Genomic DNA, 16,191 nt, shown 5'->3' with positions numbered 1-16,191 from the left:
CGTTAAGTAACTTTAACATTAACTGATCGTATTAAGCAAAGGCTTAATTAGATTATCGATAGCATCAAAGCTATCTAGGATTCCCTGGTTGGGTTAGTTAGCTGCGTTGGGTTTCATGCACATTGAGCTAGGTAGCATATGCGTAAAACACCTAAAGTAAAAAGACAAACAGACCTTATCTTGATTGATAGTTGGCACAGCATCTGGCTTTAGAAACGTTGTCTTGGCAAAACCCATCCTCTTCTGTTCATAATTGTAAAATGTGTACTGCACAATCTTGTCACCTTTGATATTTCTAATTGTGCACCGTTTTGTTTTTCTATATAATCGCTCCAAACCTTTCGGAGACTTGGATCTTTTTGGCAAGGCGTGAAAAGATGCATTCCTATCTCTGCAATCTTTAATCACACAATAAGGCATTATTGAACTGGATAGTTAATGTTAGCAGCAGACCCGCACAACATGTATTTGAGAATTTGATCATGGCTTTGAGCGCACACTACTTAAATATTCATACTGGGTGAGTGTTTTGGCCACCCCACATTGGTCAATGCGAATTAGAAACATTCGTAACGTCACAAATTTGGTCTGAAAACCACCAATACCAAATACTCCACCAGGCAGCAATGTCGAGCATTGTATAGTTTTCAGGAAAAAATATCTAATACATTACATACATGTATGAAATACTTTTAACATCAATGTGTAAGTAACCTTATAGTCTTTGGTCATAAGCATTTCAAAATCATAATTTTGACTGCACAGGGTCTTTAAGATCTGAAAGATTCGAAGAGGTTCGTTCAGCAGAGAGGAAAAGAGAATTGGGATTCTGGGTTTTGGGGGAAGTGATCCCCGACCCTGTTTGACAGAGCTCTTCCTTCTTCCCTCTCTTCTTCCAGCAAATCCCCAACGCGCACAAGGACTGGGTGTGTGCCCTGGCCCACGTGCCGAACCGTCCCATGCTGCTCAGCGGCTGCCGGGGGGGCACGCTGAAGGTCTGGAACGTGGACAACTTCACCCCTATTGGAGAGGTCAAAGGTCACGACAGCCCAATCAATGCCATCTGCACCAACTCCAGACAGATCTTCACTGCCTCAAGGTAAGGGGGGGGGGGGGGGCAGAGGGTCACTTAGGCTGGGATTGAGGGTTTTCCTGGAATGCCGTGGCAACCTGCAGTAAGCAGAGTTCGTCTCTTTAGACCCTGGAGGTTAAACAAAAACGCTTTAGACCCCTGTGAGTGCTGTACAGTACAGGAGTGGGGTTAAAGCCATTACATAACAATCACCGGCCTCTCAGTGATGTCATAATGGGGGTCAACTGAAAAGTGAGGGTTGCCGAGTTTTAGCAGGATTCCTCTGAAATGATTCACTTAGGAGGTGTGAAGCGTCATCTGAGCTGGCAGGCCAGTCATGGAGGTCCTATGACACGTCAATGTGAAACACTGCGGTTTTGGCCTGATTAGATTTCAGATAAAGCGGATGTGCAGTTGCTACTGGGGACTAGAAGAATCCGCATGATTGGCTGAAGAGGAGCAGGGTTTTTCATGACAGAAATAAAATTGAATTAATGTTTGTGTTAATATGGCAGCGATTGATGGGGAAAAAAATTAAAACATCATCCATGCAAGGAAGACCTGTCGTGTAAGGTGTTAGATGATCTTAGCGTAAATATTAGAATGTTTCATTTGAGATAATTCTGCCGTGAGTAGGTGCCGCCTACTGTAAGGTCCTCAGAGTCATGTCACCTTGGTTACTAGTCTGTATCTCAGACTAGTGACAAATTAAAGGAAAATCTGAATAAACGAATGGAGAAATGTAACAAATGCAGATGCTTCCATACAGGTTTACTGCATGATACAATTAAACAATTAACATCCTATCACGCTCTGTGGCTTGTATAAAAATGCTGAGCCGGCCCAGTTGACCTCAATTTTGCATAAAAATGGCAAGAGGAAAAGATCTAATTGACTTTGAAAGAGGGTTAATTATTGGGGCAGGGATGGCAGGAGCTTCAGTCTCAAAGGCTGTTCAACTGGCTAGTGTTTCAATAGGAACACAATAACTAAAGTGACAATGACTGCGTTTAGATATATGGGATAAACATCAGTAAATAGGGTCGGAAAATTTGGTTGAAAGTACACATTCGATAGCCATGATGCTCGTGCATTAGTGAGATGCAAGGAAAAACAGAAGAGCAACTCTGCCTCAGATGACTGAGAATGTCAAGGAGTGATATCAGACTTTGTCAGAAAGACCAGTCCGTCGACAACGACATAGGGATATCATAGTAAAGTCCTAAGGCTCTCGGACTCTCAGACCATGAGAAACAAGATTCTCTGGTCTGATGGAACCAAGATTGAGTGTGGAGAAAACCAGGCACTGCTCACCACCTGGCCAATACCATCCCTACGGTGAAGCATGGTGGTGGCAGCATCATGCTGTGGGGATGTTTTTCAGCGGCAGGAACTGGGAGACTAGTTAGGATTGAGGGAAAGATGAACGGAGCAAAGCACAGAGAGATCCTTGATGAAAACCTGCGCCAAAGCGCTCAGGACCTCAGACTGGGGCAAAGGTTCACCTTCCAACAGGACAACGACCCTAAGCACACAGCCAAGACAACACAGGAGTGGCTTCAGGACAAGTCTGTGAATGTCCTTGAGTGGCCCAGCCAGAGCCCGGACTTGAACCCGATCAAACATCTCTGGAGAGACATGAAAATAGCTATGCAGCAACGCTCCCCATCCAACCTGACAGAGCTTGAGAGGATCTGAAGAAAAGAATGGGAGAAATACCCCAAATACAGGTGTGCCAAGCTTGTAGCATCATACCCAAGACTTGAGACTGTAATCGCTGCCAAAGGTGCTTCAACAAAGTACTGAGTAAAGGGTCTGAATACTTATGTAAATGAGATTTCAGTCATTTATTTTTAATAAATTTGCTAAAATTAAAAAAAACTTTGTCATTATGGAGTATTGTATGTGGATTGATGAGTCTAAAAACGTAAGGCTGTAACGTAACAAAATGTGTGTGTGTGTATGTCTGTGTATGTGTGTGTGTGTATGTCTGTGTATGTGTGTGTGTGTCTGTGTTTGTGTGTGTGTGTGTATATCTGTGTATGTGTGTGTGTGTATGTCTGTGTATGTGTGTGTGTGTGTGTCTGTGTTTGTGTGTGTGTGTGTGTGTATATCTGTGTATGTGTGTGTGTGTATGTCTGTGTATGTGTGTATGTATGTTTGTATATGTATGTGTGTGTGTGTGTGCGTGTGTGTGTGTGTGTGTGTGTGTGTGTGTGTGTGTGTGTGTGTGTGCTGGGCCCTGTTTCTGCAGTGACTGCAGTCAATTGCCCCTTCCCTTCTCTTCTCCTGTCTTCTTCTTTTCCTCTTACCTTCCTGCCCACCCTCAACACCCCTCCCCATCCTGGTTGAGTATGTGTAGAATCTTCTGTTGCACAAACACGGTCTGTTTCTAATTGGTTTGTATGCCCCAGCGACATAAATCCTCGTATTTGAAGTTGAGTGAGCAGCAGCCGTTGTCTGCGGCACTCGCTGCGTCGCGCTGTCAGTCAGTTTATCCAAAAGGTAACGGGATTAGTGCCTGCTGCTCCCATTGCACAAACTCACTGTGCTGCAAAGGAAGATTAACCTGACAGCTGCAATTCTTTGGAGGAACAGTGAATGAAGTTTCTGGGAAGTTGAAATGTTTGCCAGTGTTATAATCTCCTTAATTTTGTCATTTTGCTCTGTGTGCGGAGTGGGACTTTTGTCCTGTTTTGATGGGAAAAGAGAAATATGGCTCCGTGATGTAGTTTCACACTTGGGCTGCATTATTCTGGTGTTGGTTTTGGATCCAGGCCCAGATTGCTAATTGGGGAGGGAAATGTCACAGTTCCTTGTATTGACGGTGTTTGTGTTTGGTGTCTGACTCCCAAGGTTCTTTATTGCTGTGTGGAAACGACAGTGATGCTTTACAACTGCTGGCAATTGTGTAATCTGCTTTCCTTTCTCTCTCTCTCTGTCTCTCTCTCTCTCTGTCTTTTTGTTTTTCTTTCTCTGTCTGTTTCTGTCACTCTGCCTCCCTCTTTCTTTCAATCTCTTTCTCTCCCTCCCTCTACAGTGACATGTCTGTGAAGATCTGGCTAGCCAAAGTGGGGAGGAAAAGGTGATGCTCTGGCTGAACAGCATCGTCCCAGCGACCCCCAGGGGGCGCTCTTCGCTACAGGAGAGCCTTTGGAACTGGCTCCAGATGAGAGATGGCCTGATTTAATTCCCATGGGGAGCAGGGAGGCCTGCATGTGCTGGGGAGAGCCTGCACGGATTCGATGGGCTTTCCAGATACTCTCCAGTCCTAACGGGAGGAGGTTCTTCTTGGAAACGAGAGCTTGCAGCATAGGACTGTTATATCACAAGATATAAAACTGCTATATTAAAGTACACAGCATCCCTTTCCACTGTACTGCACTTAGCCAAGCCCCTTCAGGAATACTCCTAAGATTAACAATATTTCTACATCAATGGCAGAGAGACAGAATTTACAATGTTAACAGTACTGAGATTAGTATCTTGTCCAACTGTATAATCTTTCACTGAAACCTTTTCTCCAGCCATTTGTTTTTCTATGAACAGTTGTTTTTTTATCGCTGCCTATGCTATGACTCACCAAGGTTGTGGCAACCTGTGGCAAGCAATTGTCTCCAAAGACAATGCGAGTGAGAGAGTGCAGATGTAGGATGTCTTTGCTCCCCGTTGCCTTCAAACGATTTTAAAGCATCTCTCGGTGTGACTCTGCTCAGACCTGAAAATCCACCCACTCGTTCTGTGTTTGTGCTTGTGGCAGTGTCACAGGTGGTGTTTTTCCTCCTTTAAGACATCTCTGGACTAGACGGCGCAATTGATCCCAACTCCCTCACCTTTTAACCGCCTTTGGGGATTTGAGGGTCATTTGTAGGTTCCACAGGTTGGGATTAACTTCAGGGAACAAGCGGTGTGGCAACCAGTAACTGCTATAACTATCTATTCACTATCTAAGTGCTATTAACGGTCTCTCTGCCGATATATAAATTATAACTGTGAGAGCAGGCAGGGTTTCTCCGATGTGGTGTGTGATACCTGCTGTCCAGGTGTACTCCTGGCATGCCAATGCTGGAATGCACATAATGCACTTTAAATGCTCTTCGTGTCACACGCAGACCTGCTGTAGAGCTCACGCTCCTCATGTAATTACCCGCCTCTCTCTGGGAGGACTGACTGTGGACTCTTTCCGTAAGTCCGCAGTCAGCATCCAAATCCACCCTCTTCCTGCCAGTTTTATGTTCGCTACCTCAGCTGAGAACAGGTCGTTGAAACTAACGCTCTTTGGGATTGGATGGGGGTGTCAGTCATCATGCTCCAGCGGGGGCAGAGATCAGAGCCAGTTTCCTGTGTTAGTGACTCCATTACCCCTCCCCCACATCCCTAGTATGCTTAGTGACAGGACTCCCCAACCCCCCCACATCCCCAGTTTGCTTAGTGACAGGACTCCCTCTCCCCCCACATCCCCAGTTTGCTTGGTGACAGGACTCCCTCCCCCCACATCCCCAGTTTGCTAAGTGACAGGACTCCCCCGCCCCCCACATCCCCAGTTTGCTAGTGACAGGACTCCTCTCCCCCACATCCCCAGTTTGCTAAGTGACAGGACTCCCTCTCCCCCACATCCCCAGTTTGCTTGGTGACAGGACTCCCTCCCCCCACATCCCCAGTTTGCTTAGTGACAGGACTCCCTCTCCCCCACATCCCCAGTTTGCTAAGTGACAGGACTCCCTCTCCCCCCACATCCCCAGTTTGCTTAGTGACAGGACTCCCTCTCCCCTCACATCCCCAGTTTGCTAAGTGACAGGACTCCCTCTCCCCCACATCCCCAGTTTGCTTAGTGACAGGACTCCCTCTCCCCCACATCCCCAGTTTGCTAAGTGACAGGACTCCCTCTCCCCCCACATCCCCAGTTTGCTTAGTGACAGGACTCCCTCTCCCCCCACATCCCCAGTTTGCTAAGTGACAGGACTCCTTGCTGATGCATCTGAGTCCTCTCCTTCCTTTGGCAGCCAGTGAAATGTGCTGGGTGTGTTGCACATTAGTGGCGGTGGCTGGACACAGTGCTGGGTAACAGCTAGTCTGTGTCTGGGGAAAAGTGGGGTCCAGTAGTAGGTTGTTATGGCTCATTGCTGCCTGGTGATTAAGGACTGGTGAATATATATATTTGCAGTGGCGATGGTGGTTGGAATTGGCTCAGGTGGGCGTTGGATGCTAAGCTCCTTGTTAACTGAAGCAGAGCTCTGTCAGAACACAGATTGGAGTGAAGATAACCCAGCCCACCATACCCGGGCCTGCCTGGGCTTCCCATGGCATCGTGGGACAGCACATCCGTGGATTTATGGCTGCCTGCTCACCTGGCTAATGTGAGCAGCTTCCTCTCAGTGCCCAGATTTACAGCCCTTTATGGCATGAGAGGGAGGCTGCACTGCTGCAGGAAAACCCAATCTAACTTCCACATAAAGACTGGGTCTGAATGCAGTAAAGCATGCTGGGATAGGCCGGCTGGTCTCTGACCAGTTTTGCCTTTCGCTAATGATAGATGAGGTTAGGATACGGGAAATCTGTCCTAGATCAGCAGTCCTACTCTTACAGATGCTTTTATTTTATTTCATTTAAAAATATGTTTTAAACACATATTCATCTCTACATCTGGCTCTATGTGCTTTCAGAGTTTCCTAACTCAAGGACTAGTAAAGTTCTATGAAACACTATGCTCATGGTAGATGGAAAGTATGAGTATGAGTTTGGTCTTGCTGAGAATTGCATTTTTCTGGACGTAAGAGATTTATTATATTTATTATTATTATAGTCAAACATAAAACTGGTGCCATGGAAAAACCTTATCACTAAATATATCAAAAAAATGCTTCTGTTCCATTGACCAACATAGCAGTATACTTCAGTCATGTGGTGTTTAAAACCAACTTTATTAGTTATTGAGTTATGAAACACTGAGGGCACATAGAGCTCGATAAGGTCTTTCCATATGTGTTATTTTAAAAATGACAAAAAGGGATATGGAAGGCTGTTTAATGATATTGACTGTATTCTGTATTTGTACTATATGTCTTCTGCTGGGTGGGCCTGCTGTGAGATGTGTGAATGACTGTGTGCCCTTCCCATAATATTTCTGTCTTAAATCGGGAGGCTTGGCATGACTAACGAACAGGTGAGATGTGTGCATCTCATTGAAATGTACAGCACAGAAAGCAGCTCCTGCATGCTGTACTCTTCTGAAATTTACAACACAGAAAGCAGCTCCTGCATGCTGTACTCTTCTTAAATGACTCTCTTGGCCCTTTCCTTAGAGCATATGGTTAATGAGGCGATGTCTCTGTGATCGAACACTCCGGCACATTTTAATTCCAGTTTATACCTGGACTCTTTTCCTTTCACCTTGGAGTTGTCAGAGGCATCTCTGGGCTTTTACAGTTCCGAGGAACGGGAGGGTATTGTAAACATGGGTTGAGGAGTTATTGCAACCAGGAGAGGCCACATTAATCACAGCTCTATTGATATGTCAGGTGTAACTGGTGGATTTTATATTGTGCTAGTTCCTTTGAGTGAAATTGCAAGACTTATGAAATCTGTCAGTTCCTTTTGTGCTTGCTGATATCCGAGATTATGTTACTAGGAGTGCACACAAACACACACACACACACACACACACACACACACAAACACACAAACACACACACACACCAGACCTGGGTCAAATGCCTTATGTGACATACTAGAACCTTGGTCAAGCTTCTGTTGATCACTGACCCTTTTAAAACATCTATTTTTACCAATACTGAGAAACAAAATTCTTCTTTCGTGATTTGTTTTTGATCTGTGTTGTGTTTTGTTCAAAATATTTGGGGATCCTTAGGAGTGTTTTCAGATTTTACCAATACCAAGTATTTAAAATGTAGGGGGCACAAACATGCTTGGGGTGGGGGGGTGCCATGGAACCCACTCTTGACAGCTTCGCTCAAACAACTCATTTATCTCGAAGGTGGCACTGTGGATAGAGGCAGTTTGATCCATGCTAACAGACAAGTCTCATAACAGGGGGTTTGGATTGAGCTTTCTGTAACCCCAGTGACTGTTATCATGGCCTTGCCAATAAATCTTATCTTTAGATGCTTTAGAAAGGCAGTCTTTGGCTACATTTAAGCCCTCTATTTGCCTGCTCGGTGTGTTCTTTTCCAGTTACTCAGAGCTGTTGGGAAGGTTGGCCATAGTTTTAACTCCTCTCAGTATTAGCTAGTGGCATAATGGTAACTGTATATATAGGGAACATTTCTGACTGTGTCAAGTATATGTGTATATATAGCCATGTGTGGGCATGTGTATACATGCATTGAGTTTCTACCAGACCTGGGTCACAGAAGTATTTGAAATTATTTAACACTTTAGATGCCAGTAAAACTTGAAAATGCTCCTGCAAATCCCTTCAAATTTCTAGGTTCAATAAAACATGAAAGTAATATTGTACTGAATATTACTGCAAATAGATGTTTCTTTTTTAATTGTCAGTAATCTGCAGTTACCTTCCTGGTATCTGAAGTGTTAACATATTTGAAGTAATGCTTTTTCCAGGCCTGGCCTCTCCTTTGGTCAGACAGGAGGGTGTGTGGGGCTGTGTGTGAAGGGGAGACAATACTCAGGGAATAAACAGTCAGTGGTTGACTGACGGTACTATAATCTGTCTCCCCTCTCCTACAGGGCCCCAGTAATGATATTATAATCATTGTTATTTTATGATGCATTGCTTGTGCTAAGTCTCTGTAAGCACAGTGGGATAAGAGGCTGTGTAACTGTGTCTGAAAAGCAGCCCCTCCTCTCACCTTAGCAAAGCTCTCTCTCTCCGAGGCTCATCCTTGTCTTTGTGTTGGTGACCCCTGACCTCTTGGGAGCACTCCTGTGCCTTACCTGGCCTCTCCTGGGCATGAGTGGGAACAGGAGAGGCCTGGTTTTCTGCATGGAGGGATGAGGTAATACCTTTTCTCCACATCCTGAGAATGTGCGCACTGTGAACACTGATCTGCAGAGAGAAAAGGGGAAGTAATGAAAAATCTGGCGCAGGAACTTCTGGGCTTCCAAAATGTGCAACCGTCCACTGGTTATGAAAGCTTTTACTTGAGGTCTGAGGATAAATATTCTCGAGAATCGACTGCTTCATAATCGTTTTACTAAATTAAAAAAAAAGACTATTTAAAGTTGCATTTTATGTGTACGTTCAGGTATATTCTTAACAATGGGTTTAGTTTTGAAATGGGCACAAACCCTTTAAAAAAAAAAAAAAAAACTTTCTTGAAAACAAAGCTTCTCACTTCATACTGTATGATGTAAGTCTTATGTTAGCATGCACTTTAGTGACACATCTGTAAAAAATGCAGCCCTCGAATTTCGTTGCCCAAACTGACCAGATTTTAAGGTATTACAGCTTTGCAGAGGATTTACTTTCAAAAATATCATTATTTTCTTTACCTCAAAGAAACATTTTTTCATCAGACAATTCCTTGGTGATGCTCAGCAGAAGTGTCATCCAACTAAGGAACTGGAAGTCCCTCTAGATGTGTGTACAGAACTGTACTGGACTTTATGACTTTTGCTGCCTAAGTGCCTTTCTGGAGCATCTCAGGTGCGCTGGCCACACACTGGCGTCTCTTCTTCACAGAAGAGCTGAGCAGAACAGCCGTAGTGCTGTGCACTGGGGGGCCCCACTGCTGGGTTCCGCTGGTGGGCCCCACTGCTGTAGCCCCACTGCTGCAGCCCTACTGGTGGCCCCACTACTACAGCCCCACTGCCGGCCCTCGCTGCTGCAGCCCCACTGGTGGGCAGCACTGCTGCAGCCCCAATGGTGGGCCCCACTGCTGCAGCCCCGCTGCTGTGGCCCCACTGGTGGGCCCCACTGCCGGCCCTCGCTGCTGCAGCCCCACTGGTGGGAAGCACTGCTGCAGCCCCACTGCTGGCCTTCACTGGTAAGCCCCACTGGTGGGCCCCACTGCTGCAGCCCCACTGGTGGGCCCCACTGCTACAGCCCCACTGGTGAGCCCCACTGCTGGAGTTCACTGGGTCAGATGTGCCTTTTCACACACAGGTGTATTTCAGTAGTAGAGTGTAAATATCAGTTATTTTTTTAAATGTACATGTGACCAAACCTGTGTAAAATACTTCATTGTAAAAAGCTGCTTTATTTAAGGAGGGATTCACTGTCTCCTGCAAATTAAAATCATAAATCAAAAAGAATGTGAGACTCTTTGTGTGATTTCCCCCTCTCCGTCTTCAGATATAGTTTTTCATTGTTTGTGTGTGCTTGCGCACGGTTGTGTGGGTGTGCGCTTATCTTGTGTGTGTGGGGCAGGTAGGTGGGGGGGGGGGTGTAAATGTTCGGTAGATTTAGAGAGAGTGATATACATGCCCTGGAGCCTTTCATGTCTTGGCAGCGATGGTAATATGAGAAGTAATTTGCAGTAAAATATGCGATTACAGTGAAGAGGCGTGCCTGTCAAAAGTCCTTTCAGACCTGTAGAACACTTTTTTTGTTTCCTGATGACATTACCAATGGCTAAATCAACACTCATTCATGTAACCTTTACAAAAGCGATTTAGCTAAAGCACTTCCGGATTTGTGCCTGCGGCCTTGCTCTGTTATTAAGGAATATTTTACGTGTGTATCTGCAAATAACTCAATTAAAGGAGCAGGAGAGTAATTATTGAAAATGCTTGTGCTGGCTGTACCAGGCAGAGCAAAGAGGGTGTCTGTATTCGGGCTGGTGATGGACATGGGCTGACGCGCAGAGAAAACGCCTGCAGTTACAGACCTTAATCATCCGTCATCACTGCCGGTCTGGAGCACAGCTGAGTCCCTCGGTTCTGTCGTGTGCTGGTAACCACAGTATCTATCAAAGAAAATGAGGAATGCCACCCAGCTCTGTTTCCCTTCATGAACCACGTCCTGCCGTATGTGAACCCGACGTTGTTCAACTTTTTGGAATTAGAAAATAAGTTCCAGCGTTTGGCTCAGCCCTGAGCGGTTGAGTCTGCCGTGACAGGGTTCGACTTCAGCTGCGGTGGTTGTAAATGAACGCGGAACTTCAGGGTAGGGTCTGTCGGCTTTATTTCTCCCTCTGATCACTAGAGTGCCTTCGAGCAAACAAGGGAGCGCTTATCTGCTCTCATGCAGTAGTGTCCATGTTTTAGAGAAACACGCTGGTCTTTTGGACAGGGTTGCACTTTAAATATGATTGAAACCGACATCTCGATCCAGATCTACATTGTGTTCGCTCAAAAAAAAACCCATCGTTACAAAGATAAGGTCAATTTCCGCTATTTGCAAGATCACCGGGACACACAATAAATTGTACATTAGCTTAGAGAAAACAAATGAGGTTGTAAATGTAGCTCTTCCTGCCTGCACAATGTGCAACGATAGATCTCGCCGTCTTCGTTTGCCCTAGCTCAACCGCAAACTCGCTTTCCGGCTGTAATAGATTCACATAAATGTGTGGCATCCAATTCAATTCTGCTGCTTCTCTTGAGGATTTGCTTGGCAGCATTCTTTGCACCTAGAAAGCATATTATACTGTATATGCTGAATATAATTTGTCTTCTGTTTTCTTTGCTGTTACCCTCACCTCCATTATAATAATAAACTTTATTTATATAGCACTTATCAAAGCATAGTTACAAAGTGACTCACAAAAGTTTAAAACAAGGAGTTAAAACATATAGATTAAAAAACAGACAATAATAAAATCATAAAACTGAAGCGAGATAAGAACACGGAAATTGAAAGTGAAAAAAAAACTTGGATACAATACAGCAAAAAAAAAAAAACAGAACAAAATCTAAAAAACAAATTGAGAAAGTAATAATGAAGGAAAGGCTAGCCTATAAAAATGAGTGAAAATGAGTTTTTAAAAGTGATTTAAAGGAAGACAGACTAGGCAGGTTGTTCCAGAGCCTCGGGCCTCTGAAGAGGCTCGATTCCCCTCGGCTTTCAGTGTAGCCTGAGGAGCAGCCTGAGAGCCCGAGAGCCAGAGGAACAGCCAGAGAGCCCGAGAGCCCAAGGACCAGCCAGAGAGCCTGAGGAGCAGCCAGAGAGCCTGAGAGCCCAAGGAACAGCCAGAGAGCCTGAGGAGCAGCCAGAGAGCCTGAGAGCCCAAGGAACAGCCAGAGAGCCTGAGGAGCAGCCAGAGAGCCTGAGAGCCCAAGGAACAGCCAGAGAGCCTGAGGAGCAGCCAGAGAGCCTGAGAGCCCGAGGAACAGCCAGAGAGCCTGAGGAGCAGCCTGAGAGCCCGAGGAACAGCCAGAGAGCCTGAGGAGCAGCCTGAGAGCCTGAGGAGCAGCCAGAGAGCCTGAGAGCCCGAGGAACAGCCAGAGAGCCCGAGGAGCAGCCAGAGAGCCTTGAGAGCCCGAGGAGCAGCCAGAGAGCATGAGATCCCGAGGAACAACCAGAGAGCCTGAGGAGCAGCCAGAGAGCCTGAGAGCCCGAGGGACAGCCAGAGAGCCTGAGGAGCAGCCAGAGAGCCTGAGAGCCCAAGGAGCAGCAAGAGAGCCTGAGGAGCAGCCAGAGAGACAGTGGAGCAGCCAGAGAGACTGAGCAGCAGCCAGAGAGACAGTGGAACAGCCAGAGAGCCTGAGGAGCAGCCAGAGAGACTGAGGAGCAGCAGGAGAGACAGAGGAGCAGCCAGAGAGCCTTGAGAGCCCGAGGAGCAGCCAGAGAGCATGAGATCCCGAGGAGCAGCCAGAGAGCCTGAGAGCCCGAGGAGCAGCCAGAGAGCCTGAGGAGCAGCTTGAGAGCCTGAGGAGCAGCCAGAGAGCCTGAAGAGCAGCCAAAGAGCCTGAGGAGCAGCCAGAAAGCTTGAAGAACTGCCAGAGAGCCTGAGGAACAGCCTGAGAGCCTGAGAGCCAGAGGAGCAGCCAGAGAGCCTGAGGAAGAGCCAGAGAGTCTGAGGAACAGCCAGAGAGCCCGAGGAGAAGCAACAGAGCTTGAGGAACAGCCAGAGAGCCTGAGGAACAGCCAGAGAGCCTGAGGAGCAGCCAGAGAGCCTGAGGACCAGTCAGAGAGACAGAGGAACAGCCAGAGAGTCTGAGGAGCAGCCAGAGACAGAGGAACAGCCAGAGAGCCCGATGAGCAACCAGAGAGCCCGATGAGCAGCCAGAGAGCCTGAGGAGCAGCCAGAGAACCTGAGAGCCCAGGGAGCAGCAAGAGAGCCTGATGAGCAGCCAGAGAGACAGTGGAACAGCCAGAGAGACTGAGGAGCAGTCAGAGAGCCTGAGGAGGCTCCAGAGAGCCTGAGGAACAGCCAGAGAGCCTGAGAGCCAGAGGAGCAGCCAGAGAGCCTAAGGAACAGCCAGGGAGCCTGAGGAGAAGCAAGAGAGCCCGAGGAACAGCCAGAGAGCCCAAAGAGTAGCCAGAGATCCTGAGGAGCAGCCAGAGAGACAGAGGAGCAGCCAGAGAGACAGAGGAACAGCCAGAGAGCCTGAGGACCAGTCAGAGAGACAGAGGAACAGCCAGAGAGTCCGAGGAGCAGCCAGAGACAGAGGAACAGCCAGAGAGCCTGAGGAGCAGCCAGAGAGACAGAGCAACAGCCAGAGAGCCTGATGAGCAGCCAGAGAGCCTGAGGAGCAGCCAGAGAGCCTGAGAGCCCAAGGAGCAGCAAGAGAGCCTGAGGAGCAGCCAGAGAGCCCGAGAGCCAGAGGAACAGCCAGAGAGACTGAGGAGCAGTCAGAGAGCCTGAGGAACAGCCAGAGAGCCTGAGGAGGCTCCAGAGAGCCTGAGGAACAGCCAGAGAGCTTGAGAGCCAGAGGAGCAGCCAGAGAGCCTGAGGAACAGCCAGAGACCCTGAGGAGAAGCAAGAAAGCCTGAGGAACAGCCAGAGTGCCCGAAGAGTAGCCAGAGAGCCTGGGGAACAGCCAGAGAACTTGAGGAGCAGCCAGAGAGACAGAGGAACAGCCAGAGAGGCTATGGACCAGTCAGAGAGACAGAGGAACAGCCATAGAGTCTGAGGAGCAACCAGAGACTGAGGAGCAGCCAGAGAGACAGAGGAACAGCCAGAGAGCCTGAGGAGCAGCCAGAGAGATTGAGGAGCAGCAGGAGAGACAGAGGATCAGCCAGAGAGCCTGAGCAACAACCAGAGAGCCTGAGGAGCAGCCAGAGAGCCTGAGGAACAACCAGAGAGCATGAAGAGCAGGCAGAGAGCTTGAGGAGCTGCCAGAGACCCTGAGGAGCAGCCAGAGAGGCATAACTCGAGGATCTCTGGCTCTATGAAGGCTCGTAGAGGTTTAAAAGCTCAGAGATACAGATGGGAGCTGGACATGAGAACGCTTCAAAGATAATCAATAAAACTTTTAAATCAATCCTGGATTTTACAGGCCGCCAAAGGAGAAAAGCTAAAATGGGTGCAGTATGTTCTGCCCTTATCAAGAGTCTGTCTGCAGCGTTTTGAACTGTCTGTAATCTATCCATACTTTTTTGGCTTAGATTGTAAAGCGAATTGTGATACTCAAGACATGATATCATGAACTCAAATACAGTTTCCAGTTGATAAAAACGATTACATTTCGGAAAGCCTCCTGAGTTGGAGGAAACATCAATGTGCTACTGACTTGAAATGTTTGTTCAAGTTTAGATTACAGTCAAATATGATTCCCAGATTTCTGCAGCTGGGCATCATATTTTGAATAACAGTTCAAGAGGTGAGGGGCCAATTAGAATTACTTCAGATTTACTCGTGCTGTAGGTAATTTGAAGACATCCAGTTTTGAATATCGAAAATGCAGTTTTAAAGAATGGATAGTCAAATTGAGACTGGTTCATCAGCATTACAGTGGAAGTTAACATTATGTTTTCTGATCATATGACCCAGCCAGCTCATCTATGCTTTGGCTTTCTGAACACTGGGATCATATCATTTACTTTCACTGCCACATAATTAATCGACTCAACCAACTCATGAGAAGGTGGCTGTACAATATGTATAGAAAGTGTATTTGAGGCTTCTGTAACACATCTACAGGTTACGCCTATAGGCTATGAAACTCTAACGTATGAGCATGCATGCCTAGCCCATCTTCTTTCACTGTACTTCAGTCGTCCCTTAATTGTTTGCACAATTTGGTGTTCAGAGCTTTACTGAAATTGTCAAATTCACCGAATCTAATGCACTTTGAATTACCAGTGTAGGTCAAATGGAAAGCTGTGATAAGCTGCTCTGAAGCTAGCTTGGTGCAGCTGCAGTACAATAGCGGAGAGCTCCAGCCCTCATGATGCGTGAGAATCGTGCCTGAAGCACCAATCTCACGCTCACACGCACAGCTCCGGGAATCATACGTTTCGTTCCAGTCAACTGTGCTGGCTTTTCCATGGCTCTGATGGATAATTCCACTCATTCTTAAATGTGGGTGCCTTGAAAATATGGACGCCCCCACCCACCCGTCCACACTTTGTGCGTTGGATTTTTGAGTCGTGGGATCAATGCATGGTCTCGACAGTAATATTTTCCACTGCTTCTTCAAAGGCTGCCAGATCACTGAATCCCAACTTCCTAAACTTACCTGCTCCCCAACACACAGCATATGGTGTTTTCATGAACATATATCTCAAAATGGCATTTCCACCAGTATCTGTAAAAAATATGCAAACTGCTTTATGATGTAAGTATACAGGAGTACTCGAGTCTCAGTTTTAATTTAGGTGAAGAGGGAATTAAACAATAATTATTACTACCTACTGTAAAAATCCACCCATTTTGTTTTCCCATTCTTAGACTCAGGACATAAAATAGACTTGAAATTGCATTTGCTTTCTCCAAACACATTTAAATTAGCATCTTATATTTTTTCATGAGGGAAATATTGATTTATTGCTTGTAATAAGCAGAGCATTTGCTGTTTGGATAACGGTGAAGGATATTCCTTGCAGGTTTGGCCCTAATGAATAAAACAAGATGTGAAATTAGCATATGGTTCTAAGCAGTAAAATTAAACATGGGTGCAGCTCCCAAGTGGTGTGTTCCTTCATGGTAGTGAAGGGAGAGTGAGGCTTCATGACCTTGTAATGGGTTTGGCCTTAATGAGCTGTGAGTCAGTGACTTGCTTGAACCAATAGAAACACTATGAATCAAATT

General features: G+C 46.5%; 1 protein-coding gene across 1 annotated transcript in view; it reads left to right on the top strand.

Annotated features, from left to right (window-relative positions):
• The window catches only part of LOC135234856 (kinesin-like protein KIF21B), a 99,883-nt gene extending 89,577 nt beyond the window's left edge, over window positions 1-10,306 (top strand). Inside the window, 2 exon segments of the mRNA XM_064299850.1 lie at window positions 900-1,099; window positions 4,113-10,306. Coding sequence (XP_064155920.1) covers window positions 900-1,099; window positions 4,113-4,161 — 249 coding nt within the window. The 3' untranslated portion in view covers window positions 4,162-10,306.
• Window positions 10,307-16,191: the final 5,885 nt, after the last annotated feature.

This window comes from Anguilla rostrata, chromosome 11, assembly GCF_018555375.3.
Source record: "Anguilla rostrata isolate EN2019 chromosome 11, ASM1855537v3, whole genome shotgun sequence".
In the NCBI taxonomy this organism is placed as follows: Eukaryota; Metazoa; Chordata; class Actinopteri; order Anguilliformes; family Anguillidae; genus Anguilla; species Anguilla rostrata.
This window is presented reverse-complemented; position numbering and strand designations above follow the sequence as displayed.